The sequence below is a fragment of the Molothrus aeneus genome, chromosome 18 (genome assembly GCF_037042795.1).
Source record: "Molothrus aeneus isolate 106 chromosome 18, BPBGC_Maene_1.0, whole genome shotgun sequence".
Lineage (NCBI taxonomy): Eukaryota > Metazoa > Chordata > Aves > Passeriformes > Icteridae > Molothrus > Molothrus aeneus.
In genome coordinates this window covers 13,750,507-13,778,481 of record NC_089663.1, presented here as the reverse complement: position 1 = coordinate 13,778,481, position 27,975 = coordinate 13,750,507, and the positions used below count along the sequence as shown (strand labels likewise).

The window sequence follows — 27,975 nt, the reverse complement described above, 5'->3', positions numbered from 1 at the left end:
GGCTTAGCTCCATTCCCAGAACACTGCACATTGAAGATTCCTTTAGAGCAGGATGAGCATTCCTATGGAGATGCACTGAGATTAGAGCCCAGCTCCCAGGTTAGGGCAGTCTCCAAGCAGCTTTTCCTGCAGGAACCACCCCAAGGAGAGGTGTCAGGCAGGGAGCTGTGACAGTGACACTGCTGTGACAGTGACACCGCTGACACGCTGTCCAGCCACACCAACTCAAGTGCAGGGCTGCTGCTGCCTGTTCTCCCTGAAGTGTGCAGCCCTGCAGGAGTGTTCTGTGCTGGTTTTGAGCAGCTGTTTCCAGAAGGGAGAGCCTGACGGCACAAAGCTACCCCGGATCACCCAGCAGAGCAGCAGCCAAGGCAGCAGGATTAGCCAGGACCTGCACAGGAATTAGTAACACCACAGGCAAAGCCCACAGCACAAGTTAGAGCAGGATTATGCAGCAAGGAGAGTCAATGCAACATCAAGTGGCAGTTTGTCCCTTTACAAACACCGAGTGTACAACATCCCTCATTTTCACCCAGGAGCTTCAAATCTTAAACACTTCTGAGTAGCCAATAAAACAAACCAAAAACCCCAACCCCCAAGAATTCCCAAACTGAACTGAAAAATTACTCCTTTAGAGCAATATTGCATAATAACCATAGTCCAATTTTTGCTACCAGGCAGCAAAAGCTGAATATTGAAGTAATTCATGTACACAAACATGCAAGTTAAAAGGAATAAATGAAATGCTCCACTTTATTAAGAAACCAAAAATACAAAACTGAAGAGTTCAAGACTTCATGTACTCAAACACTACTGAAAAAAAAAAATCCTAAACTTAAGTTTTGCTTACTAGCAGTACTAATATTGACCAAGATTCATCTCTACAAGGTAGTGTTAAAAGTTGACATTTTCCACCATTTGTGCTGTAATAAGCCAGTTTCAAATTAAGAACTTGGTGCAGTTACAGTAAAGTCTAGATGTTTAAATCACTGTGGCTCCAGCTAATATAGCACTGGGTAGGCAAGAGCATTTCAGCTCAAACCATGGCTGTTCTCTGGATAGTGAATTTGAAAATGCTTAGGATTGGTTTCACCAGCTATAGCTCTACTGCTGTTCCATGCAAAGACACAGGCCTGGGTGCCATTTGCTTCTGGCTGCTCAAACACAGAGCTGAAGGTACCAGGGAGGAGCTGGGGCTGAATGCAACTGCAGCACGGGCAAGCAGAACTGCAGGCTGTGCTCTGCACCCCTGCAGCACCAACACCCCCCACTGCTGGGGCTCTGCCTGGCAGTTCAGCTTGCCTCACACGCCTCAGCTCTGGCAGCCAACAAAAAGGACAGGGTAACTGTTAGCTCTGAGTTAGCAAGAGGAGCTTAATATGAGAAGCAGGAAGGAAAACAGAATGAGAAATGCAGTAGTAGACAATCAAGTATTACCCTCAAATGAAGAACAGAAGACACTTTGAACAGTTTTCCTAACAATGCATGAAAGTTCACTTGCTTGGAGATACTTGAAATACAACTTTATTACCTAAACAAAAGAATGGGAATGACAGAAACAAGATTTCCCACTTAACACTCTGATGTGACTGCAGCAGTCTTGTATTTGAAACTCAAAAGGGGAAGTAATTGCAGTCCAAAAAACAGCTAAATATGCAGGTCCAAAATATGAAGGTTTTTTGTTTTGGTTTTTTTTTTCATTTTGTTTTGTTTGTTTTTTTTAAACTGCCACATTCACTCTCCGAAGCCCATTCATCTCTTTCAGCATCCCAAAGATTAAGCACATGTTCTGTTCAGCTAGATAATAAAGTGGCAAACACGCTGCATCACCAACATCACAGGACAGTTGCCTATAAAACTAGACTTCTGACGCTGGGCTCCAGCTTCATCCCTCACAGGTCATCATCCTCGTCTGGCAGTGCAGTGGTCTGAGCAATCTGCAACAAAGGAAGGCACCCTTGAGAACTGTCCTGCTGGCTGTGCCCCGAGTGTGACAGCAGTTCCCAGGCAGCTGTTGCCCCTGTCACTGACCTGTAAGTCCTGCTCATACTGTGCTGCCAGTGCTGGGTCCATAACAACTTCAGGAGGTGCGAGCGCAGGCATGGCAACAAACTCCAGGTTGGGATCTCCAATTAGCTTCCTAGCAAGCCACAGGAAAGGCTTCTCAAAGTTGTAGTTACTCTTAGCTGAAATGTCATAATACTGAAAAAAGCACATATTAGACATTGTTTTAGAAACCCTCTAATATCGAGAGCATATCAAGATTAACACAAACCACTTTTTTACCTTCCTTTCCTTTTTTTTGACTGCATGGCTTTTGTTTCCATACTCATAGCAGTTATGATTTAAGTGTCCAGAAACAAGCAGTTTCTGCTTGCATAGTTTCTGAAGGCAGAAACTATAAACTGAAAAGTTATCAAATCTCATCCAGGACAAAACTTTCAGGAGCCAATAGTGCAGGTATCTTTCTCCTCTGATGTGACCTACTGTAGTCCCAGTCCTGTCATGGGATGAGATTCTGAGCAGCTGCAGCCAAATGCACCCAAGTTCTTTAAGAACTTAGCACAGCTTCTGCTCCAGGCCGGTGATGATCATCCTTAACATCATCACCTCCTCCCCCTGCCCTGAATTTTGGTTTGAAGAGCCAAGAGATGTGAGGCTGGCAGAGCACCCAATTCACCATCCACAGCCCAGCTGCACTCAGAAGACAAAACCAACTGGATTCCTCCTGACTTACCTGGAGATTCTTCTTCCTATGGAACACAATGGATTTTGCCTTGACTTTTCTGTCCTTAATGTCCACTTTGTTGCCACACAACACTATAGGGATATTTTCACATACTCGTACCAGATCTCTATGCCAATTAGGTACATTCTTGTAAGTAACTCTTGATGTTACATCAAACATGATGATGGCACACTGAGCTGCAAGAGAGGCAAAGTCAAGTTACACCTGCTCTAACCACTTGCTTTCAGCACAGGATGGAGAAGAAGAACCCAGAGACATCCCATATTAGGGTTAAGCATCTGCATAAACTTTTGCCTCTCAGCACCACAGTTGTGACAGCTGCTGCTCTGTTCAGCAGGTCAGTGCAGGAGTGCAGAGAACCCAGCCCATGCTGTGCCCCCTGTATCAGACCAGCTGCCTTTATTAGCTCAGCTGTATCACTGAGGAACATGGCATCGCATGGATGGGAATATACAAGACTATGGAAGCCAACTTGGATTTACCCAAATACCTGACAGAATCACTTCAACACCTATTCAACTCATCTCAGACATGCTAATGAGGCTTAAAGGTAGGCTGAGAGCCAGTGGTCCACATCTCAGAATGCTCCTGTCCAGAGCAGTTTCTCAAGGAACTCAAGAATACTTTAAAAAAGAAGATATAATAAAGAAATGCAGGTGAGTGAAGCAGGACAGGACAGATCTTTGCCAAGCAGAAATAAGGAACACTGCACTTTTCAGAAACACAAATAGACTCTGGCATGAAGGTGTCCAGCTTCCTCAGGGTATTGAAAACCTTGAGTTTGTGTTCCAAGGCCTTGCCTGAGCACAGCAATAGAGACAGAAACCTGCACTCAGTGGAGCACATTTCCCCCTTCACCACCAAAGGCTGCCAGTGGTACCTGGCCACGCCATGAATAGCCCACAGTAACCCCTGGAACACAACCTCACCATCTTCCCACCTTGGCACACGCTGTCTGCCAAAGGCCATTATCCTCTCTACAAAGAGTCTGGGAGTTCTGTGCCAGCCCATCACTGCAGCCACACTGACAGCTTCCAGCAGGGCCAGCGAGAGCAGAAGGAAGCTCTGCAGAGGCACAGAACTGCCCTCCCACAGCTCTCACCTTGGATATAGTAGCCATCACGCAGGCCACCAAACTTCTCTTGGCCAGCTGTGTCCCATACATTAAATTTAATAGGGCCTCTGTTGGTATGGAACACCAGAGGATGAACTTCAACACCCAGTGTTGCTAGGGAAGAACAAAAACAAAAAGCAGCGCATTTAGCAAGTCATGGATTGAATGCCATTTGTGAGATATTGGAGCTCAAATGTTTCTTCAGACATACCTACATACTTCTTTTCAAATTCACCAGTCAAGTGACGCTTGACAAATGTTGTTTTACCAGTGCCACCATCACCAACCAGAACAAGCTGTGGATAGATAAAGGACAAGAGTCAGAGCAGTGCATTTTGAGACATTTATCAGCCATTCTAGCACAGATACTACTCATTGCTACAAAGAGCTCAGTTCCTGCAAGGTGCTGTAAAGAACTCTCCATGAAGCAGCTCCTTGGGCTGGAAACCAATATGTTAAGCCCATCCATCATGCTGTAACTCTGGTTAGTCTTATCCAGTCCTTGTAGGTAAGAACTGCACTGAACTGTGAATATGGTTCTACTAAACTACTACAATAGACTAAATGAAGAATGTTTAGGGCTTTCAACCTGAATGTAACCAGATCTGGAGAGGAAATTATCCAAATATCCACTGGAGAAACCCATTATCTTACAATCAAAGAAATCAACAAAACCAAAAACCCACCAACGTTTGTACCACGAACTGGAATACACTAGCCAAGAATTACAGGAAACACAAGTAACAACCTTCAAGAAGCAGTCTTCAGGACTTCTGGCTGTTAAGATAACAAAAAACACAACCAACCCACTAGCCACCCAAAACACTAGAAAATTCTCTTCTGAAACACTTGAACAATGAGCACATAACAGAAAGTAGGCTATTCTAATTCATTCCGAGCAAATCTAATTCCAATTCATTCCTTTTGCAGTGCACTTGAATTCTTAAATTTAAAAATCATACTGTAGGCAAAGATTTATTAAAATGTATTAGACTAAACTGCAAATAGAATATATTGGCACAGTTAACAGACTACTTTTGTGTGCGTTGCATCCAACACTACACCAAATCGCCCCATTAAGGAAAGACCAGCACTTCGAAACCAAACCCACCATCCACGTCGACACTCGAGAGTCCCTTGTGCTACTTTTCTAGTGAAGGGGAAAAAACCCCAAAGCCAAGCTGCGAGCCGCTCGCTTACCTTAAACTGCACTTGTGGCTCTCCTTGGGCGGCCATGCTGGCTCTGCGGGGGAAATGGCAGCGTGTGAGTGAGCGCGGGGAGCGGCCCCGCCGGAAGGGGCCGTTTCCAGCTCCGGGCGCGCTCCGGCCGGGCCGGGCCGGGCGACGCCTCCCGCCCGCGTGTGGCGGCACCGCGCGCGGCAATGGCGGCGCCGCCTCCGCCCGCCCCGCGCCCGCCGGGCCCGCCGCGCCAGGGCCGGGCCGCGGCCTCCGCAGGGCGGCTGAGCCACGGCCGGCCCCGGCCCCTCTCCGGCTCCGCGGGGAGTCCTCCCGGCCCGCCCAGAACCAGCATCCCGCCGCTCAATGGAGCTGCTGCCCCATCGGGAGAGGCCACGGCCCGTCCCGCGGAGCTCCGAGCGGGGCCCGCCCGGCCGGGCCTCCCCGCGCACCGGGCCGGGCGCGCTCCCCGCCATGAGCCACCATGACTGAGCAGCGCCGCCTCCCCCCGCCCCGGGCCGCGGAGCCCCGCTCGCCGCCCCGCGCATCGCGCCCGCCCTTCTATCGCGGACGGAGCCGCGGGCGGCCCCGGCCCTCCCAGCGCCCCGCTCCCGGGGCCGAAAAGCCGCCACGCGCCTCGGCTCCCGCAGCCGCAACGCTCCCTCAGGCGCAGCCTCCCGCCACCCAGCCCAGCCCAGCCCATCCCAGCCGCGAGCTAACGGCAACTGCCGCCCACGCCGGTGGCGCTTTGCAGAGCGGCCACGCGTGTCCCGATGGCGGCGGGGTGCGGGGGCCCAGCCCGGGCCGGTGCCGGGCCCGTACCTCTGCCGAGGCTCTCCCGCTCCTCGCTCCGTGCCGGGCGCAGGGAAAATGGCGGAAGCGCCGTTCAAATACCCGGACGGCGACGCCGCGCGGCCGCGGGCGGGGGCGGGGCCGCGCGTCACGTGGTGCGCGGCGCGCGGGAGGCGGCGGGGGGCGGGGCCGGGCCGCTGCCATGAGGGAGCGCGGCGGGCACGGCACCGAGCGGGGCACCGGGTACGGCACCGGGCAGGGCCCCAGGCACCGAGCGGGGCGCCGGGCAGGGCACGGCCCCGGGCACGGCCCCAGGCACCGAGTGGGGCACCGGGCACGGCCGCGGGCAGGGCATGGTATGGCATTGAGCAGGGCACCGGGCACGGCACTGGACCCTGAGCAGGGCACTGAGCACCGAGCAGGGCACCGGGCAGAGTAATCAGCATCCATAATTAAGCGTTCAGTTCAGAGGATGCACAAAACATCTGCTCCACATTCAGCAAAGGCAGCAAAACACTTCAGCGGTGTTAGATCACTGCCTAAAAGATTAGAGTCTGTGAGATCCGCAGGTAATCAGCAGAATAATTACTTTTAAAAGGCCTTTACGTTTCCTGTATCTTAGGTCAACTGTGGGCAGACTTAGCAAGTGTGGCACAGGTAAACACGCAAAAGGCAGCAGGTCCAGAGCGTTCGGAGATGTGAGAAGGAGCACTGCCTTCCACAGCCCCTGCACGCTCTGCCCTACAAACCCTCGGGCCTTTCACACAAGCCTGGACCACTAAAAAATAACCAGACCACACTTGTTACAACTCCTCTCGTGACAATCTCCCACAACTGAGTTACGATTCCTCATGGGCACCAGGCAGGGCCCTGTGAGGCCAGCCGGCCTAACGTCTGCCCCATGGCCTCCCAAACAGCCCCATGTCCTTGTAGACACCTCAGGGATGGTGGCTCCATCACCCCCCTGGGCATCCTCCTCCAGTGCCCGAGAACCCGAACAGAGCCACAGCATTCCCAAATATCCAAACTGAGCATGGCCTTGAGGCCCTGTCCTGTGGTGGGCTCGCTGCAGGCAGGCAGGAGGCACTGCCACAGCTGACGGTGCCCTGGTGCTAGCTGAGGGGAGCAGGAGGTGCCCCCTGAGCTCCCCCACGGCTCCTCCAAGAATGCTCTCCACACCTCTGGTGGGCTCGCTGCAGGCAGGCAGGAGGCACTGCCACAGCTGACGGTGCCCTGATGCCCCTTCAGCTCCCTCATGGCTCCTCCAAGGATGCTCTCCACACCTCTGATGGCCTCGGTGGCCCTTGCTGGACACATCCAGCACCCCACGGCCCTCACAGAGCGAGGGGCCAGCGCTGCCCGCAGCACTCAGGGCTCCTCTCCCGGCTGGCCAGCGGTCACTGGGCAGGCTGGGCAGCTGGCCCTGGTGTCAGGAGCAGCTCTGGGGTGCTGTGGCACCTGCAGTCACTGGGCAGCTGGTCCTGGTGCCAGGAGCAGCTCCGGGGTGCTGTGGCACCTGCAGTCACTGGGCAGCTGGCCCTGGTGTCAGGAGCAGCTCCGGGGTGCTGTGGGATGGATCTGTGGTCACTGGGCAGGCCGGGCAGCTGGCCCTGGTGTCAGGAGCAGCTCCAGGGTGCTGTGGCACCTGCAGTCACTGGCAGCTGGCCCTGGCCCAGCCCTGGTGGCCTCAGCAGCTCCTGGGCACTGTGGTCACTGCCGAGCTGTCCTGCTGTGGGTGACACAGCCGCTCTGCCCGGCTCAGGAACCCTACTGCATCCACAAAATCCCAGGAGGTGCTGTCGGTGGTGATGCTCTCTCCGCAGACAAAGTGAAAGAAGGCATGTACTTACTTAGATAAACTGTTCAAGTGCCTCCAGTGGCAGTGAGCCTCTAATAAAGAGGCTTTTACAGCAGGAGGGTTTAACGGAGCAGCTCTCAGGTACGATGCGCTGTGCTCTGAGGGGCTTTCCTTCAATGTGCCTCAGGACTGGGATTCTCCATTCCTCATCCAAACTGACCTGCATTCACTAGAGTGCAGTAGCGAATGCAAAAGTTGTTCTGTAAGCCTTGCATTTAGAATAATTCTCCAAGATCTCAAAATTCTGTCCAAAGATCAGTGAAAAAAACTTGTTTGAAAACTGACTTTCAAAGAACGTATGGGTTTTGCATATGTCTATAAATACCAAGCTCATGGGTTCACTCTGATTTTTAAGGTCTCTGGTATTTTTTTAATCCAGTATACTTAAATTGCTTTTATTATCTTTGCTGCTGTCCCCATAATCTAGAATAAATAAATGATATGTTTTTACATATATCTGAATGAATGCAATTGACAAGGAGAGTATTTCATGGCAGCTGATACGTACAAATGTAGTTTATTTCTTGTTCATTTCCTCTGACATAGACACAAAATAAACACAAAGCTTTACATGAGCGGCTGGTGTGTTCTGTAATTCTTGCTTATTGGATAGTGTAATGCCAATCCAAATGTTGCATGAGATTTGCTTGGAAAAATCACTGGCACGTTGAATTTGCCTTCCCTTTTTGAGAGGAGTTGGGTTTGTGTGGTTTCTAGCACTTCTGCTGAGCGCCTCTAGGTGTCAGGATTATTTTTTCAGAATATGCAACTCTTATTTTTCTCAGCACAATGCTATCCTGGTAAAACCCTTGTGAATTCCACCTCTCCTTTTGACAAACAGGAATATGTTTATAAATAGGAGGCCATAAAGCCACATTAGTGGAGTTTGGCAGTTTTAAAGACGGGGGGAAGATATAAACATGGGGAGAAAAGCAATCTGTAACTGTGTATGTAACACTCACTGTGCTTTAGTTATTTCTTAATATTGTAAATTTATTAGTGAAATACATTTTCCCTGCAAGCTATCAACACTTTAATTTGGAATAATTAAAAAATCCATTATCATAGCATTTGAGCTCCTGGCAAACACCTATTTTATTGTTAAAAAGATAAATTACCATGTGGAATCGAGTTTTTAGCATCTGTTTCATCGGCACGTATAATTAAGCGTTCAGTTCAGAGGATGCACAAAACATCTGCTCCACATTCAGCAAAGGCAGCAAAACACTTCAGCGGTGTTAGATCACTGCCTAAAAGATCAGAGTCTGTGAGATCCGCAGGTAATCAGCAGAATAATTACTTTTAAAAGGCCTTTAGGTCAGCTGTGAGCAGACTTAGCAAGTGTGGCACAGGTAAACACACAAAAGGCAGCAGGTCCAGAGCGTTTGGAGATGTGAGAAGGAGCATTGCCTTCCACAGCCCCTGCACGCTCTGCCCTACAAACCCTCGGGCCTTTCACACAAGCCTGTACGACTAAAACATAACCAGACCGCACTTGTTACAGCTCCTTCTCTCATGACAATCTCCCACAACGGAGTTACGATTCCCCGTGGGATGGGAATTTCCTGGTGCGCACCGCAGCTCTCCCGCACCGAGGATTCCTCTGTGAGCCCCGCTCGTACAGACCCCTGCGGATGGCAGGAGCGCGTCCACAGGCTCTGCAGGGCCCGGCCCGCTCCGCAGCGGTGCCACACCGGCCGTGCCCGCCGCCTGCCCGCCCGCTCTGCCCGTGCCGCGGGGCCGGGCTGCCCGCCGTGCCCGTCCCATCGTGCCCGTTCTGTGGGGCCGGGCTGCCCGCCGTGCCCGTCCCATCGTGCCCGTTCTGTGGGGCCGGGCTGCCCGCCGTGCCCGCTCCATCGTGCCCGTTCTGTGGGGCCGGGCTGCCCGCCGTGCCCCTTCCATCGTGCCCCTTCCATCGTGCCCGTTCTGTGGGGCTAGACTGCCCGCCGTGCCCGTGCCCGCTCCCGGCTTATCGTGCCCGCTCCATCGTGCCCATTTAGCCGGGCCTGCCCCGGCTCTCGGTGCCCGCTCCCCGTGCCCATTTAGCCGGGCCGGCTCTCGGTCCCCGCTCCCCGCGCCCATGCAGCCGGGCCTGCTCTCGGCTCTCGGTGCCCGCTCCCCGTGCCCATTTAGCCGGGCCGGCTCTCGGTCCCCGCTCCCCGTGCCCATTTAGCCGGACCTGCCCCGGCTCTCGGCGCCCGCTTCCCGTGCCCATGTAGCCGGGCCTGCCCCGGCTCTCGGCGCCCGCTTCCCGTGCCCATTTAGCCGGGCCGGCTCTCGGTCCCCGCTTCCCGCGCCCATTTAGCCAGGCCTGCCCCGGCTCTCGGCGCCCGCTCCCCGTGCCCATTTAGCCGGGCCGGCTCTCGGTCCCCGCTCCCCGCGCCCATGCAGCCGGGCCCGTTCCTCCCCTCACGTCACGGCGCCGGGCGGGGCGCGGGCCCGGGCCCGAGCGTGCGCGGTGGGCGGCCGGGCTGGCGGGCGGGCCCCGCGCAGGGAAGCAGCGCGAAGGGCGGCAGCGCCGCGGGGCCGCCGCGGGGATGAAGGACCGGCTGGCCGACCTGGCAGAGGTGGGCGCGGGGCCGGGGCGGCGGGCGGGCGGGCGGGCGGGCGGGATGGCGGCTCCGCGGGCCGGGCGGGCCCCGCTCCCGCCGGGATCCCGGGGCTCTGTGCCGCCCTCCGCGGTGTCTGCAGCGCGCCCTGCTCCGCTGCTCCCCGGCCGCTGCCGAGCGCCTCGGGCGGCGCTGAATTGCGCTGAATTCCCCGGTGGTGCCGCGCCGGAGCCGCCCGGGCTGTGGCGGGGTGGGTCGGCCCGCCCGGCAGCTCCCGGGCCGTGATGCGGCAGGAAAGCGCTCTGCAAGCCTCATTTTCCGCGTGTTTACAAAATGGTAGCTGCCTCTGTTTATACGCTCTTTTCCTTTCCCCTACTTGTGCTTTGGAAACAGTATCCTAAAAAAGAAGGGAGAGTCTAGGGACAGGCAGCATCCGTCTGTCTGCAACAGGATATGGCTTGGGTAGAATAAAAGGATATTTGAGGGGTTTTGTTTTGGGTTTGTTTTGTTTCTTTCCTGAAAAGGAATGGAAATGGAGAACGCGCAGGAGTTCCTGTGATAGTCCCAGTACTCCACATTTGTGTGGAAGTTGGGCTGTGTGGAGCTGCATTCGGGTCTGGGGCTCTTTCATTCTGGATCATAAAACACATTTTGGAAGCTCCATCTCCAGTGATGGAATTACCAGTCTTTGTCTTCCTCTCTGAAAGGGTGAATAGGCATTGGAAGAGTTTTAGGATTACTAAATTACAGTTTCTCTACCAGGAATGATGTTTTGGAGTCATGCCAAAAAAACAGTGTCATTTCTTTCAGGTATAGTTATTCCCTTTCCAGGCTGTGGGAACATGTGCCTGATTTCGGTGCTGGTGCACACTTCCCAAATAGATGAGGCAGCCAGTAGTGATTCAAATTTGCTTTATATTTATAGTTCTGTACCCGCAGACTTAATCCTGTCCTGTGTCTGTAAATGGAAGAAACCAATTCCACACCCTGCCACACCCCCCACTGACAGGGCTGAAAGTGTTTAATGCAGCTGAACAGAGGAATTTCTAAGGCAGCTTTAGTATTTGACATCTGAAAACATTACTGCAGTGGGCTGCTTTTTAAATATATATGGGCCAGTATTGCTGAAGTGCTTCACGTGTTCATCAATGTCATTTCCACTCTAGAATTAATGAACACCTTAGAGACTTAAACATTTTCTTCTAATTAGGAAAATATTTGAACATGAAAGGAAGGTTAAAGTTACTGCAGATCTAGTCTATGTTTCATCACAATTAGAAGTGTGTAGTTGACCTGAAGTTTTGTAAAGTTGCATATCCAAGGGAGATGGATATTCCCATTTCCACAGGTAGCTCATTGAAGTAGCAGCTTCCATCTTACATCTTTATCAGAAATACCAAAAATATAATGATTTTGTGAAGTGGTTTTCCTTTTGTAGGATGAATGCTTTGAACAGAGATGCTTGACACGTGGATGAGACACTCTGAAAAGGAATAGCGAATCCAAAGAAATAACGTGTTAACTCTTGCTTGCCTGTTTTCCAAAGCGTTTAGGTTTATTAATGTAGTTTCATTGTATTGCATTTGGCTAACCATTAAGAGTAGAACATAGACATTGTGGTTTTCAAACAGGCCGAGGCCTGCAAAGTTTTCAGGAGTAGCTATGCCTCACCTCTTTCCTTACCATGAGGGTTTCCTTGTTTCCTTTGGGCACACCTCACCTGTGTCAGGTGGGTCAGCTCTCTCCATCCCCACAGCGCCTCGGTGGTGCACAAGGGGTCCCAAAGATGCCAGCCTGCACTGGCCTGCTCTAACTGAGCACACCATTGCCTTCAGCAGAAATGCTCATTTCCCGTCTCCTCGTTTGTGTGTTCCTGCATTTTACTGGGCAGCCAGCAAAGCATTTTGCTGTTAGTTTTTCCTAGATCATTATAAGGAAGAGGGAGAAATGCTGCCTATCAATGTTTGTGGTTCATTGACACAACATTAACATAACTGCCAGATATTTTTGTTAGTGCACTGTGTTTAGGCTGTTAAACAGTTGCTGGAGAAAGAAGTGGTTGATGACATGCAGATTATATAGCCTTCAGATAATGCTGCTTCCTCTTGTTTTCTTGGCTCAGAGAAGTTTTGTAAACTATGTGCTTTTTGAGAAGACAGCCACCATAATTGTAATTGTTCAACTTCAGGGGGTTATTTTAATGTCATTTCTAAATTACTCTAAGCAGGCCCAAATTAACCTCTTTAAGCTGTTTGAATTGTCTTTTAATGCAATTAATGGGACAATTGAGCAAATACAGACTGGCTTTAGTTATTTTGAGCACAGTAAGTATAAGATAAAAAGGTTCTCTGATCCAATACACTGCTTTCAGTAGTGGTTTACAGTAGGTGTTTAGGGCAGAAGAAGTGAGTAGCACCTAGCTGTGATTGCAAGATGTGCTCCCAGCCTTCAGTGGTTTGCTGTTCACAGACACAGGTCCACCTGAAAGGGCTCTAAAAGAGCTGAACAATCCAATCCATGTTCAGACCTTTAGCTAGCTTCAGGTATTACAAACAGACTGCCTTTTAAAGTCTGGTAATGAAGCTTATTCATACTTCCTTGTTGTTCTGTCATTTCAGAGGGAGGTTAGACATAAACCTCTCTCTGCTCAAGCAGAGTGCTGGGTTAGATCTCAGCTTTGGGCTGCATTGTCCACATGGCTCCAAAATTTCCCCCTTGTGACATGCTGAAGGGGATGCAGAGCTGTCTGCTGGAATCCATTTTTCATGCTTGATAGGTGAATCATTTAAAATACTTGATTTTTATATTTCTTTACTCATGAGTGTTAATGAAGATCTGTTACGTGTAATGTTTGAAAAATGAGTCGTACATAGCAAGTTCATATTTGAAAAATGAGTAGTACACAGCAAGTTCATCTCAGACTGCAGCTTTTTTTCAGCAGGACCTGTAGCTGGAACAGAAGTGCACTGATTTTTCCCTAAACACTCTCTTGGCTGGTGTCCCAGTGCCCCCAGAGCTGTCGAGGAGCAGGTGAAATGCCTCGGTCACAGAGGCTGGGGTTGTGGAACGGGGTGGTGCAGAAGCAAGCCCAGGGTGAGGCCTGCAGCAGGAGAGAGCCCGGCGTTGTTCGTGCCCGAGTCAGGCTGTGACGGGAGGCGCTGAGGGTGAGCCCGGTGCCCTCGGTGCACTGTGAGGTGCTTGTAGGGGCTGGCAGTGACTGACCTGCCCCTGCCCTCCTGGCTGCTGGGCACGAGGGTTCCTGGCACACGGGCACTGTGGGGAGCGGCTGTAGCTCTGGTGAGGCACTCCTGGGGGCTGCTTCCCAGGAGAATGGTCAGCTATGGCCAGCAGCCTGCCACAGGAGCGAGCTGCACGTGATCTGCTCTGAGAAACTGCCGGCCTTGGACGGACCTTCAAGGGCAAGAACGGTCACGTTTTTCAGTCAAAAGCTGTTTCCAGTTCCAGAGGTCAGTCATTACCAAGAGATCTCCAGACTGAGTTATTTCTGCAGTTCTGTAAGGCAGTGGGAGTGACAGAAGCTTCATAAACCATCAGGATAGCTTCTGCTTGGAGCTGAGAAATGACATTGGTGAGAATCTCATGATATGCTGAGGATTTCTGTAGTTTAACCCTGCTGGCAGCCAGAGCAGCACACGGCTGCTCCCTCGCTCGCCCCGGTGGCATGGGGCAGAATTCCAGAAGTGAGAGAACTCATGGATTGAGAATAAAGGCAGTTTAACTGGTAAAGTAAAAGCTGCACGCAAGCAAAGCAGGAAAAGGAATTCCTTCCTACTTCCAATGGGCAGAAAAGCAGAGCTGGCACACATAACAGTGGCTTGGGAGGACAATGCCTGAACACTAAAGGTGCCCCCCTTCCTTCCTGCTGCAGCTTCATGCACTGAGCATGATGCCATGTGCTCTGCAATGTCCCTTGGGTCCCCTGGGGACAGCTGCTCCCACCTGTGCCCCCAGCCCCCTTGGAGGGGAGCAGGAAAGGCCCTGCCTCTGTAGGTCTGTAATGAAACGTCCCTGTTCATCAGCCCTGGCCCGGCACAAATCCCAAACACAGCCCAAACACAGCCCGTGCCAGCTGCTGGGGAGAGAGTTAACCCTGCCCTAGCCACAGCAGCACAAACCCTGCTGAGGCTGGATGGATTTCACAGTCTCTGAATGTTTATGGAGCTGGGTGTCCCAGACTTTGAGTCCCAAGGTCAAGGTATGAGCTGCAAACAGAGTTTATTAGATTGCACTTGGCATTGACGTGAGACTTTTTATCAGCTTCTTGTGATACTGCTTGTACGGGGGAGGTGAAGTCCAGGGAGAGCAGTGTGCTTCTGCTAAACTCTGATAAAAGGGAGTTCTTGGTCACATCAGTTGAAGAGAGTCAGCACATTAGCTGCATTTTAGGTAAGAGATGATTTAAGAATACAGAGAACAGAGGCTGACAGACTTCTCAGGTGTCTCAAGTGCTGATGACTGAGGTAGGCTGTCCATAGATCCTTGAACAAATTGATCTGTCAGTGGTATCACTGCCACCAAGTGGGACAGTGAAATACACGTGGCACAGGCTGTGGGCTGGGAGTCATGGTCAGCTGCCTCCCAGCTGAGCATCTCCACATTTCTGAGTCACATTGCTGTCTTTCATTCATTCAGGATTCACTCAGGTGTTACTGATCTGATCCAACTAAAAGCTGACATTCTGAATCCCTTAGTAGGTGGTATTTTCATTATTTTTAGTTCAAATAGCTAAATACAGGATGCAGTTATGAACAAGCAGAAAAATTATCCTTTACTCAGTAAATACAAACATAGATAGTTCTTCTGCATAGATAATGAAATTAAGTGTCTTTAAAGTGTAGCTCCTTTTTAAACATTAACTTAGAGCTTGTGGCTTGGTAGCAGTGCAGTCTTGGGAATGGTAAAGTTGTGGCTGACTCCTTGGGGCACAGACTTCCTCCCTTATTTGTGTTGAGCAAGGCTGTTAATTGATGGCAATCTGTAAGGACAGATAATTGGAGTTCTGGCGCTATCTCCCAACATGAGTAAGTCACCCAGCCCTGGTGGTGGGTCCGGGAGGGCACTGACATCTCCTGCCCGTATTTCTCCTGGGGCATCTTTGTTTCCCCAGAGCACAAACCCAGCTGGGCTCTGCCCGGGGCTTTGTGCATTCCCTGCGTTTGCAGGAGAGGAGCTGGCACCGAGTCTGTAACTTCGCCCTGAGGGTTGGGCCACTCCTAGATTGTGTTAATTGACAGTAACTTCTTTATAAGATAATAGCAGTGTTTGACACGGGATTAAATTCAGAATTGTCATGCAAACAATGCGTGTATCTCCCGTAATTTAAGAAAACCAGAACTAAACTTCTTGGGTAATAGGATCAGAGGTTAGGAGCAGAAAGTGGGTGTTAGGAGATCAGATGGCCTTGTAAGAAAAGAAAGGTGTCTTGTAATGAAAGTCCCTTAATGACAATTATCTTGTAGCTTGTTCTTTTCTAACAGATAACCTGTTGACTGTATGTTAAGGGTAACATTTTATTCTAATTTTGACCCACTGCACTTCAAACAGTCTGTGCTCCAGGAGGGAATGAGAGAAGAGAAGGCTGAACTCTTTTCCTTCTATGATGCACATGAATTGTGTCTTTTCCTGTGATAGAAGCTGAGATCCGTGGGTTGGGCTGGGGAATGGGGCAGAGCCTGGGTGCCTCACCCATGTCAGGATGCATTTCTGCCTTGGTGCAGGCTGACTGGGGCTGCCTGGTGGGACTGGGGCATTTCTGCCTTGGTGCAGGCTGACTGGGGCTGCCCTGATGGGAATGGGGCAGAGCCTGGGGTCTCACCCATGTCAGGATGCATTTCTGGCTTGGTGCAGGCTGACTGGGGCTGCCCTGGTGGGATTGGGGCATTTCTGGCTTGGTGCAGGCTGCCTGGGGCTGCCCTGGTGGGATTGGGGCAGAGCCTGGGGTCTCACCCATGTCAGGATGCATTTCTGGTGTGGTGCAGGCTGACTGGGGCTGCCTGGTGGGATTGGGGCATTTCTGGCTTGGTGCAGGCTGACTGGGGCTGCCCTGGTGGGACTGGGGCATTTCTGGCTTGGTGCAGGCTGACTGGGGCTGCCTGGTGGGATTGGGGCATTTCTGGCTTGGTGCAGGCTGACTGGGGCTGCCCTGGTGGGACTGGGGCATTTCTGGCTTGGTGCAGGCTGCCTGGGGCTGCCTGGTGGGATTGGGGCAGAGCCTGGGGTCTCACCCATGTCAGGATGCATTTCTGGCTTGGTGCAGGCTGACTGGGGCTGCCCTGGTGGGATTGGGGCAGAGCCTGGGGTCTCACCCATGTCAGGATGCATTTCTGGCTTGGTGCAGGCTGACTGGGGCTGCCTGGTGGGATTGGGGCATTTCTGGCTTGGTGCAGGCTGCCTGGGGCTGCGCTGGTGTGGGCTGGCAGCGCTGGGCAGGGGCAGAGCTGGGCACGGGCTCTGTCCTGGCTGCCCTGGGGTGCTGCCCTTGGTGCACAGGGGCTCCCAGCACTCAGTCACTGCTCTCTAGGAGTCACTTGACTCCTGGGGCCTCTCTGCTTGTTTGCTTTTAGATTGCAGCCCTTCCCTGGCTTTGCAGACTGGTGATGGAGATGTGTGTGCTGCAGCAGAGTGGCAGGGCTGGGGTTTCCTCAGAGCGTGTCCTGGGGTCAGTGTCACAGATTTGTGCTTGTTGTCTTTTACAGTATAAAGGAAATGAAGATGGGGAGACAGTTATCATTGAAAAAGACCATTTTATGGATGACTTCTTCCAACAGGTAAAGTTACAGTTTTCACATGGATTGAAGACTTAGTATTTCTTCTCTGTGCCTTTTAATTTCAGTAAATAAATTTCAGTTAATTTCAGGTTTAACAGTTCATCTACACATCTTCCCCATTATGGTTGGTAATTATACAAATGTTGCTAATGCTTTGTTAGTTTATTTCAGGGTATTTTCTGTGTTTATTGCAGAGAAATGTCATGAAGAAATTTGCTAATGAAATTTTGAAATAGTTTTTTATTAGGAATATTAGCACTTGGGTTTTTGGCCATTCAGAATATATTTGCTATTACCAATACTGGGTTTTAGTTTAAAAAAAATAATTACAGACTGTTTAAATGTTGACATTTCTGCTGGGATTTCTTTCTGATGAAATCTACTACTACTTACAGATGAAATAGTTTGGGTTTTATTAGCAGGGGTTTTTTTGGTTTTTTTAAAAAAGATTTCCCCTAAATTATTCTAATGTCTTCTTTGTCATATTTCTCTTCCTCTAGGTTGAGGAAATCAGAAATAACATAGCAAAAATAGCACAAAATGTGGAAGAAGTGAAGAAGCAGCACAGCATTATCCTGTCAGCACCAAATCCTGAAGGAAGTGAGCAATAATTTTTAAGATGTCACATAACTGTGGCTAGATATTCTGAAATATTGTTTGCATATTTTAGCTGTCCATAAGAATAGAACTTCAGATGTTCAGAATGCAAAATGTAATGCTAAGTAAACATTTTCATTTTAAATTTGAATTAATATTTTCATTTGTTTATTTTGACCTTTTAAAAGTATAATTTGAAAAAATGTCTGTTCAGAATATTTCTTGTGTCATCCAAACCTTTCCTAGACCAAAACTCAGTTTAATATGGGTGTTTTCCTTCTGAAGCAGAGAGGTTGCTTAGGTTTCTTCTAATCTGTGGAAATGCTGACGTTGTCAGCTGCAGCTTGTGCTGTCAGATCTTTATTCCTGCGTGGGGCCAGGGTCCTGTGTGGCACCAGAGCCAGCTGCTCTGCAGTGCTGCCAGTTCCACGTGCAATTGCACTGCAGAGCTTGCAGTTCCACGTGCAGCCCCATTTTCAGAGGCTTTACCCCAGAGCTGGAAGTGCAGTTGTGCTTTCCCATACAGAACTGGGAAGTTCAGGGCCCCTGCCCAGAGCGTGGCCCTGGCCCTGGCCCAGCCTTGTCTGTGCTCCTGGGCAGGGCTCAGAGAAAAGGGAACAAAAGATGCTGAGGTGTTTGTTGTGTGAATGTTGCAATGCTGCCTTGCCAGTTATCTTGTGACTTCATCTCAGTGGTGGAAACTGAATTTGGGGTGTTATTTTATCCTGTTTTCCTTGGTGGGCGTTTGCATTCCCACAGCTGATTTTGCAGCTGCTTTTTCAGGGTCTGGGGTTGAACCAGGGCCCACCTGGCTGTTCAATGGCAGCACCTGTGGGCAGTGTGTGTTCTTGGGGATGAGCACAGCTCCCTGTGAATGCTCTGCAGGAAGCCTCAGAATGTCCCAGGTGCTGCCTGGCACAGGCATGTCGCTGAGTGTTAAAGCACTGCACACATGGGACACAGCACTCACAGAAAAAGGGAGGAAAATCCCTGCTTTCACCTGCACTTACAACTCAGGAGCATTTAACTTCTGACTAGCAAATTGACATTACCCTGAAAGTGTGAACAAAACTGTTTGTCACCTGGTTTAGTTGAAGATTTGGTAATAATAATATTGCCCAGGTGTAAGCCTGTCATGAGAAGCAAGCACTTGATGGTTGCTGTTACAAAAACAGTAATTTAGGAGTTGTACTGAATGAAATTCTGAGATTACAAGGTGGATTTGTAGACTTGCTGACTTACTATAATCAATCATTAACGGTTCAAAAAATATATTTTTTTAAAAGGAACAAAGGAAGAACTTGAAGAACTAAATGAGGAAATTAAGAAGATTGCTAATAAAATCCGGGCCAGGTTAAAGGGTAAGTTGTGAGGACAAGTGAAACTCCTTGCTTTCAGAATTAACCTAGAAAATGACAATGCAAAGTAATTCCTCCATAGGGAAATGTCTTCTGCACCTGAAGTGCTTTTTGGGGAGATGATATTTTGGAAGAAGATTAACTTTAACTGCAAAATGACACCTTTTAAATTTTTTCCAGTGTAATGGACAGTAATGTGACTCTGTTAAGAGTATGATTGAAGCAGTTACTGTGTTTAAAGATCTCTACCAATTACCACAATTATTTTAAAATTTTACTGGTATATGCCACCCCTCTTCCCTGAAATGTTACATGTCTCTGGGGAACTTGTACCTTTAAAAAGTAATATTTACAAAGCAGTTGAGCTGTTAAATAACTGACACTGGCTCTGTACTCTTGTGTTGTTCCCAGCTATTGAGCAGAGCTTTGATCAGGGTGAAAATGCCAATCGGACATCAGTGGACCTCCGGATCAGAAAAACACAGGTAGGCTCCCTGCAGCCTAAAGAAAACCAGGGGGTTCTGTGGAGAATGAGTTTAACTGCTCTGAACTCATGTCAGAGCTCCTGTGCTGCTCTGTAGGGCTGCGAGTGCCACTGGGAGGTGCTGTGCAGAGCTGTTGCTGTGTGACAGAAATGGCCCTTTCTGACACCCCTGTCTGTCCCTGCTGTCCCTCCCTGATGCTCTGTCCCTGTGTCTGTCCCTGTCTCCCCCCTGTCCCCTGCAGCACTCGGTGCTGGCCCACAAGTTTGTGGAGGTGATGACCGAGTACAACGAGACGCAGACGCTGTTCCGGGAGCGCAGCAAGGGCCGCATCCAGAGGCAGCTGGAGATCAGTGAGTGACCCTGGCTGCCCCAAAACCGACCTGTTACACTTGTTGGTAGTGCCCCCCTGTTCAAACAAACCTTTTACTTGTTGGTAGTGCCCCCCCCTTGTTCAAACCAACCTGTTACTTGTTGGTAGTGCCCCCTTGTTCAAACCAACCAGTTACTTGTTGGTAGTGCCCCCCTGTTCAAACAAACCAGTCACTTGTTGGTAGTGCCCCCCTGTTCAAACCAACCAGTCACTTGTTGGTAGTGCCCCCTTGTTCAAACCAACCAGTCACTTGTTGGTAGTGCCCTCTTGTTCAAACCAACCAGTCACTTGTAATGCCCCCTTGTTTAAACCAACCAGTTACACTTGTTGTAAGTGCCCCCTTGTTCAAACAAACCAGTTACTTGTTGGTAGTGCCCCCTTGTTCAAACCAACCAGTTACTTGTTGGTAGTGCCCCCTTGTTCCTTATCCATTAGTGTATAAAGCCTCAGAGATCTTGGACAGCATCTCACAGGGTGTGAGAGAAAAGAAACAATTTTACTGCATGGCACAAACTCCTTGATATTACTCTTTTCAGAACAGCTGTAAAGAAAAGAGAGAAAACTCAATAATTTCCTTTAGATTGAAAATTATTAAAGAAATTATCTTTTTCCTTTGCTTCATTTACTTCCAATGTTGCAACTTTAAATGAAGCATCAAGAAAAGCTGCATTCTGAAACAGCAAGTGTTATTAAAAGCCATTCCAAAATTAACATGCCTAATGGGATAACAGCTCTTTTTATGTGGTTCCATTTTTGTCTACAAGGACACTTCATCTGGCATGAAATCAGTGCTGCTGTTATATGTGCTTTAATTATTTGTTGACTGACTCACATATGACTTGCTTCCAATTCTCATTATTAGGAGTATTTAGAAAGGTTCCTGACTTTACTTTGAAGCACAGTGGAAAGTGTCTTGGAAAATGTCTCTACCTTGGAAAGTGTCTAAAAAGTGCCTAAAATTAGTCTTTTTTTTTTAATATGCTCTGTAGAAATGAATATATACATTGCTGAAATGGGGAATGCTAACAGGGGAACTGGCAAATTACAAGAAAATTTTACTTTTCAAAGTAAAAAATGTGCTTTTCAAGTTTGTCATTAGCCTCTCCTGCTAATTGTTGTTTTTATCCTAGCCGGAAAGACCACCACTGATGAGGAGCTGGAGGAGATGTTGGAGAGTGGTAATCCTTCCATTTTCACTTCTGATGTACGTATTTCTGGGCCATGGCCTCTCGCTGCCCTGCTCCCTGCTCCTGGAGGCTGCTGGCGCTCAGGCTGTCCCCGTGTCCCCGTCCCAGATCATTTCAGACTCGCAGATCACCCGGCAGGCCCTGAACGAGATCGAGTCCCGGCACAAGGACATCATGAGGCTGGAGTCCAGCATCCGGGAGCTGCACGAGCTGTTCATGGACATGGCCATGTTTGTGGAGACACAGGTACGTGGGGCTGGGCTGGCCTCGCTCCTCCCTTGCCATGGGCAGAGCGGCTGATAAAGTTCAGGTAGTGCAGATTTAGAGTGACTCTGTGATTCTAGACTGTGATTACAATGCATGGAAATCAATTACTGGATGTTCCTTGTTTTGTTGTGGACAAATTGACCATCTCAATGTCCTTATCCTTTCAGTAACTGACCACAGACTTGCCTTCCAGTCAGTATATTTCATATTTTTTTCAATTTGATTAATTGCAATATGCTGGAACATCTCTGGGCATGTTTAAGTAAGAAAACCTATCTTGTGGAATGTTGTTAATTCCTTGGGGATTTTGGGTTCTCAGCCTCAGTGGAATAATGTGTGTGTCAGCAAGGCTGTGTGCACCTTGCACCTCATGCAGAAGTGCAGTTATGTGTTCACCAACATGAATGTGCGGGGCTTGACAAGTCCTTCAAGTATTCATAGGCTTTGTCTTGACATGTATATAAATCTATTCTACTTTTAGTCTTTAAATACCAATTATCCAACAAAAGTATTCTTAACCTTGATGTTAAAATGGTTTGACTTCTGCAGGAAAGAGAAAAGAATAGTGTTAAAGAGAAACTTGCCTGAAAAGCAAGTTAGAGGAGCTTGCCTGTTTTTGTGATTGGGTTTTGTTCTAGAAGTCCTTTGTTGCTTTGATATGAAATGTACAGCCAAGAGAAACTGGTAGCAGGTTTCTTTTGAATTACACACAAACAGAAGTTACTTGTGCATCATTCTGTAATGCTTTGCTGTTTCCTGCTGCTGATTATTTCTTCTGCTGGACAGAGACCCAGGTAACAGATTTGCTGTCATCCTTCACCAGTCCTCCATTTCACTGCCAAACGCCATTGCCCATAATTGGTTTGAGTTTGTCATGCCCTGACACCCCAGTCCCTGAGCAGCTCACACGTGTGTCCTCCCCGACAGCTGAGGGACCTTGTGTGGAGGCAGGGGGTGTCCCCCTGTCCCCCTGCAGCCTCGCAGGGTTCTGAGCCCAGTGTGCCACTCGGCTGTGGCTGCTGGAGCCTCCCTCCCTCGCTCCCTGCACTCCAGGGATGCTTGCAGGTGCTCACTTCTGTTCTGCACAGAGAGAAACTCACCTGCCCTGCTCGTGAACGTTCCTGGTTCCTCAGAACTGGCAGCCCTTGCTTCTCATTCCCTTCTTCCTTCACATGCCAGCCAGAACAAATGTCATCCCCAGTGTGTGCATCATTGACTGTGGAAGTAGTTCTTGATGTTCTAGAGCCTTTCTTTTAGATTGATTAAACAAAGATCTGTGCATTCCAATAACTTGGTTTTCCTTCAAAATTCCATTTTAAGGGAGAAATGATCAACAACATAGAGAAGAACGTGATGAATGCCACAGATTATGTGGAGCATGCAAAGGAAGAGACAAAGAAGGCAGTTAAATATCAAAGCAAAGCACGCAGGGTATGTTGTCTTTCTGTCATTGTGCTCGGCGCTGTTTTAATGTAGCACAGCAGCATTTCCAATGTGAATGACTTTGCTGTAGTTAATACTGAAAATTTATAGTACCAGCAGAGGACAGGCACTTCTGGGACTGTGAGAACAGATCATGCACACCTAAGGGTGTGTTCACAGTTTTCCACTCAGAACTGCTATTACAGAGTGTAAAACCCCAAAAGAAGAATTAATGTATGATTTCAGTGGATAAATTCCCATCTTTTTCTTATCAGCTTTCACAATACCTTAAGTTATTCAGATTCTAAATATCCTTAAAAGTTTCTGGCTGTTTATCACAAGTGAACTTACCTGAATTTAAAGCTATAAAATCAATTTGCTAGCAGAAAAAAATAAAAGTGATTTTGCTGTATAGGCTTATTTTTTAAAAATTCTGCTTCGATTTTTAATGATTTCAGATAAATTAGGGGAATCTTCCGTCTGGAAAGGGTGTGGCATTGTGCCAGGACACTGAATTTGTGGAGGACTTGATTTCAAAGGAAGGTTCTGGCACTTTGCTGGGCACTTGCTTTGTTTCGGTATCTTTCTTCCCATCAGCCACCAAATAATATATTCTGATATCAGACTACTAAGTAGTTTATTTTTGCATTCCAATTTCCCCTTCTGATGTGCTGTGCAATTGGGTGAGGCTCATTCTGGTGAGCTGGATTTGAGGGAATCATTCATTTTCTATAGATGGAGATCCACCCAGAGATAACACACCTGATCCCTTAGAAAAGATCTTTTCAGGGTGTTCAAAGAGCCCAATTAATGTCCATGTAAATGGGGCTTGTGTCCTCTCTGATAACTGTACAGGCATTAATCCATGAGTTTACCTGTTTAAAAACCTTAATTCTTACATTTGCAAGATTATACAGATAAATTTATCTCAATTTAAGAACATGGAAGGCTTTAATGAAAGTGCTTGTGGATCTAAAAACTACTTGAAAAATTGAACATAAATGCAAGTGTTAATGTGCCTAATATTTACACTGCCTTGTTTTTTTGACAGAAAATGGTGATAATTATCATTGTGTCAGTGGTGTTGATTGCCATAGTAGCTCTAATAATTGGTTTGTCTGTGGGTATTCGGTGATGCTTGGATAACCTCAGCATGCATGGCTTCCTGCCACTGTGGCAGTAAGTAACTAATCAACTAATTTCTAATTTGGCTCTTGTTTTCTCTGTCTCGTTCTGCTCCCCCTTCCTGTCCGCCCAGGGCCCTGGTGTCCCTGCTCTGTCACCCTGCAGGACCCGTGGCAGGTCCTGCGTGTGCTGTGGGTGTGCAGGGACCCTGCTGGGACCTGCCCAGGGCACTCAGAGCAGGAGGTGGCAGCCAGCAGCCCAGGGCTGGCTCCCAGCTCTTGCAGTTACTGCTTTTGTGCTGAAGTTCACATCAGCAACAATCTGGAATACTAAGGACACTTGGGACTTGATCCAGTGGGGGTTTCTGTGGGTTTAAGGAGAGCTTTTAGATGTCTGCAGCCATGAACTTGGCTATTACGGCTTGGAGAACATCTTCAATTTCTTCCTTTGAAGCTGTTTATTAATGCTAGCCTAACGAAACAGTGGGAGATGGTAGCAATGTGTTTAGGACATGGGATTTGTCCCAGTGTCCGTGTTGTTCTGTGGTGAAGTCCCATTTCCCACCCAGACAGTGCCTGGCCAGGCTAAGCAGGCAGTAGCAGCTCGCTGCTGGGGGTGGGTGCAGCAGAATGCAGCTTGCAGCATGCCCAGAGCTGCACCCGGAGCACCAGGAGCAGGGCCCAGTTCAGACAGCTCATCAGAAATTCCCATTTCTGTACTAACACCCTTAACATCCACAAGGTTTGTGGTTTGGGGCTGGAGATCCTTCTCAGCTCTGGTTTTGGGAGGGGGGCAGAATTCACCGTGTCATTACCTGCACTCAGGAACACCTGCCCCAGTCACACCCTGAAGCATTTGCACAGCAGCATCTCTCCTTTTTTAACCCTTGCAGCTCCTCTGAGCTAGTGCCTGCAGAGTTTTTATTGACTGGTGAGTTCCACTCTGGTGCAGCTGGAAAGGCTTGAGCAGGCTGCAAATATTTGTCCAAGGAGGGTGGCAGTGAGCAGCTACTTAGAGTTGACCTACATCTGTCTGTAATGATGTTTGCAGGAGTTGGGCATGAGTAATAGCCAATATTCTGTAAAGGAACATAGGGAAATGTTGCACAGATGCTCTATCCTGTGACTATGGCTACATGTGTGTTAGAAACGGGAAATCATAGCAGTGGTTACTCCTTAGGAAGAAAATCCCAGCACTCAGCCTGGGCGTCAGTCTTGCTGTGGCTCTGAATATATTTCATTCTGTTTCTGACAAAGTATTTCAATCTTTTCTCTTTTTTCCCTGCAGAAATTGATGTTCATAATAATATGTGTAACTGTACTGCTTCTGATACTTGGAATTATCCTAGCAACAACTCTGTCCTAGCAAGCACATTCCAAGAGTTACCAAACTTCAGGAACTCCAAAACATCTTCAGTGAAACCAAACCTTTTCCACAGATGATGCCTTACCATGATGACCTGTCACTAATGGCTAAAAGTGAAAGCAGAATCACTCTTAATGTTTACTCACAAATGAAGATCAGAATGTATCGGGGGGGTGTGGATTTTACAGCATAAACTAGACACTTGTGAGACTGAAACTTGGTTTTGAACTAAAGTAACTTTGGGTTTTTTCACATCTCAGTGTTACAGTTGCAGTAGGGAGTTGAGAGACAATATATTGAGTTTTGAGTGTTTGGCTTTTTTTCCTATTGCTAACCTAACTCTAATCATGACTTTAAGTACCTTGCCAGTGCTGCCTTTGTTAGCACTCTTGTGAATATTTTTATGAGATGTAGCCTTGTGTTTGTGTATTAATTATTTAGTCACCTTAACCTATTTAAACCTTATGCTTTTTCTCCAACAAGTGCTAAAATACCTTATCCTGAAAGGACTACTCCTTTAACTGCCTAGTGCATTACTTGAGAAGAAAAACGAAAAAAAGCTTTTTTACACTTGCCAGTTTTTTTATTTTTTCTGTCAAGGTTAACTGCTTTAAATGCTTCCTTCATGGTTAATAAAAAGTCAGTTGCAACATTTTTGGAAAAAGCTTACAGCTCTGAAATGCTGAATTTGCACTTGGGCAGGTGATTTTACAGGTAGTTCTTGTGCAAAGGAAACAGATGGATCAGTTTAGCCTTACTGCTTACATGAATATGACAAAAATGACTTTGTAAAGCCAAATCAAGTTTCCTTGTTCTGGAGTTTGCTAATGTTGATGTATGAATATAACACAGGGGGAGGAGCTCCCCCAGAAGAGTCTGAAACTTAATACAAACTAAGACACTGATTTGTTATGAAATGTGTGTGGCTATAACATGGATGAAGTGTTTTGGTGTACACATGCCTTTGTAATGCCAGCTTGCACCACTTGAAAGCTTCAGAGAATTCAAATGTACCCAAATAACTGCATTTAGTGTTACAGGTTATTTTTGTATTTTTGTGTGTAAAATATTTGTAACTTGGGTTTGTGACTCCTCGTTGTTTAAGCATATCCATGTAGATATGTAGATACATTTACACTCTAAGAGAAGTAGAGGAGAGGATGATTTGTGCCTTTTTAAACATAATCTAAACTGTACTCATCAATGTGTTCTGATATTCAGCTCTCATGTTGACTTGCAGTAACTCAGTCCTACCAGTTTAGAGTCCTTAAACTTAGGTTTTGTTGGAAGTGTCTGAGATCAAAGTTACTCAGTAAGGGAGAATTCAGGCTTCACAAAATTCAGCAAAGTTTACAGTTCCTCTTGTGTGTATGAATATTCCTGCTTTGCTGTCCAGGTATACTGTGAATATGCTGGAGCTATTCAGATGTCAAACATGTTTAAAGAAGAAAACAATATTGTTATTATCATTATTATTATTATTATTATTATTATTGGTCTCTTTTCAAGTCAGCCATAAAGAAGTCGCTTGAAAAATTCGGCTTCAACAATGAACAAATTTCTTTTACCTCTGAGTCCAGAATGCTCACTGATGTTTGGGAGGAAGTTTACATGCAAAGTAAGGAAGGATTGGTTGCCTTAATGCTCATTCTAGGTAAATATCTTTTATTCTGTAGTTTTCTAGATTTTTATCAGTAAATATTATTTATACAGATATGCAAATTAGATGGGGGGGAAATCACTCCTGCTGTTTTCCAGCTGGTTATGTAAACTGACCCTCAGAGTCCTGTCCTGTTGAATTTTTCTCTCTGTAATGCAGTAATCTGCCCATCAAGACCAGAAATTGGAATAGGCTACTCCACAGTTTTTACTTCTTGTTGAACAGCTGCCTCAATGAGTTTGTTTTAAAGCAAAACAGACCTTTTCACATGGACCTCTTTGTTTGGAGGTCGGAGGGGAGTAAATCTCTAACCTATGCACTAATAAACTCATCCAGCGAGCCTGCTGTGTCTGCTTTGTGTCCCTGCTGTCCCTGGGGCCCCAGGAATGTTCCAGAAGTGTTGGCACTGGCTTACAGCACACACAGGGTAAGGTGGCATCTTCTCTGCAGCTTCTTAGCAAGAGAGGTGTGGAGATAATTGTGAAGAAAACAATGGGATATGTTAATTTGAGCTGTGCCCATGGGGACAATTTTAAGAGGAGTGTCAATGTAAGAAACCCCGAGGCTGCAATGAGTGAGTGCTCTCTTCATACAGAAATAATTTGTGGTGGCAGCTCCTGGGACAGTCTGACAGCAGTGAGGTTTTTGGGGTTTTGCATGGAGAAGGTGGAAAGCAAAGCCTCTGGCTGCTGGCAGGGGGGCAGCCAAAGCCATTTCACTCAGAGCTCCCTCCCAGCCTGTGCCCTTCGTGCTGCAAATTTCAGTGGCTTGGGAAGGCTCTCAGGAAACACAATTCATTCTAGGTGTGTTCTTCCAGGCCTTCCCTGGGATTTCTGAGTTGAGCACAGACCAGTCTGGGCCTGAGTCCAGGGAGAAGCTCTGGGCTCTGGAGTGTATTTAGTGAGAGCAGTTGAGCTCCAGCCGCCTCTGCAGCATCAGCTGAGAGCTGCAAGCAAGGGAGCCTGGCTGAGCACCAGCAGCTGAAGGAGCAAATACAAATACACACATGAAAAAATCCCAACCAACTGCTCCTAACCGTCTGAAAAGCTGCAAAAAAACCAAAACATCCTGGGTTCCAATCAGTTCATGCAAGCACACACTGCATTTCCAGCT

General features: G+C 48.1%; 2 protein-coding genes across 4 annotated transcripts; one reads left to right on the top strand and one right to left on the bottom strand.

Moving 5' to 3' along the window:
* Positions 1–725: 725 nt before the first annotated feature.
* On the bottom strand, positions 726–5,952 carry RAN (RAN, member RAS oncogene family). Its single transcript, XM_066562196.1, has 7 exons — positions 5,862–5,952; positions 5,064–5,106; positions 4,075–4,159; positions 3,852–3,977; positions 2,738–2,925; positions 2,032–2,202; positions 726–1,937 (listed from the first exon to the last, which is right to left on the bottom strand). The coding sequence occupies exons 2-7, from the start codon at positions 5,097–5,099 to the stop codon at positions 1,893–1,895; spliced, it is 651 nt and encodes a 216-aa protein (XP_066418293.1). The 5' UTR covers positions 5,100–5,106; positions 5,862–5,952; the 3' UTR covers positions 726–1,892.
* A 4,207-nt stretch (positions 5,953–10,159) lies between these two features.
* On the top strand, positions 10,160–27,201 carry STX2 (syntaxin 2). Of its 3 annotated transcripts, none has more exons than XM_066562165.1 (11): positions 10,160–10,256; positions 16,955–17,026; positions 17,527–17,626; positions 18,910–18,984; positions 19,393–19,466; positions 19,708–19,816; positions 20,967–21,040; positions 21,132–21,269; positions 22,611–22,721; positions 23,764–23,824; positions 25,125–27,201. In XM_066562165.1, the coding sequence occupies exons 1-11, from the start codon at positions 10,227–10,229 to the stop codon at positions 25,277–25,279; spliced, it is 999 nt and encodes a 332-aa protein (XP_066418262.1). In that variant the 5' UTR covers positions 10,160–10,226; the 3' UTR covers positions 25,280–27,201. The 3 variants fall into 3 exon arrangements, with proteins under 3 accessions (XP_066418262.1, XP_066418260.1, XP_066418261.1); XM_066562163.1 differs by having other exon boundaries at positions 23,764–23,891; positions 25,125–25,238; XM_066562164.1 differs by lacking the exon at positions 23,764–23,824.
* The last annotated feature ends 774 nt before the right edge of the window (positions 27,202–27,975 follow it).

What these genes read in the sequence shown, in the direction of transcription:
- STX2 (XM_066562165.1), top strand. Translation starts at nt 10,227, where the DNA reads ATGAAGGACCGGCTGGCCGACCTGGCAGAG. An exon ending in AGCACCAAATCCTGAAGGAA is followed by an intron (nt 17,627 to 18,909) that starts GTGAGCAATAAT and finishes TTTTTTTAAAAG; the next exon opens with GAACAAAGGAAGAACTTGAA. An exon ending in CATAGTAGCTCTAATAATTG is followed by an intron (nt 23,825 to 25,124) that starts GTTTGTCTGTGG and finishes TTTTCCCTGCAG; the next exon opens with AAATTGATGTTCATAATAAT.
- RAN (XM_066562196.1), bottom strand. Translation starts at nt 5,099, where the DNA reads ATGGCCGCCCAAGGAGAGCCACAAGTGCAGTTTAAG. An exon ending in ATAGGAAGAAGAATCTCCAG is followed by an intron (nt 2,203 to 2,737) that starts GTAAGTCAGGAG and finishes TGCTTTTTTCAG; the next exon opens with TATTATGACATTTCAGCTAA. An exon ending in AGTATGAGCAGGACTTACAG is followed by an intron (nt 1,938 to 2,031) that starts GTCAGTGACAGG and finishes CCTTTGTTGCAG; the next exon opens with ATTGCTCAGACCACTGCACT.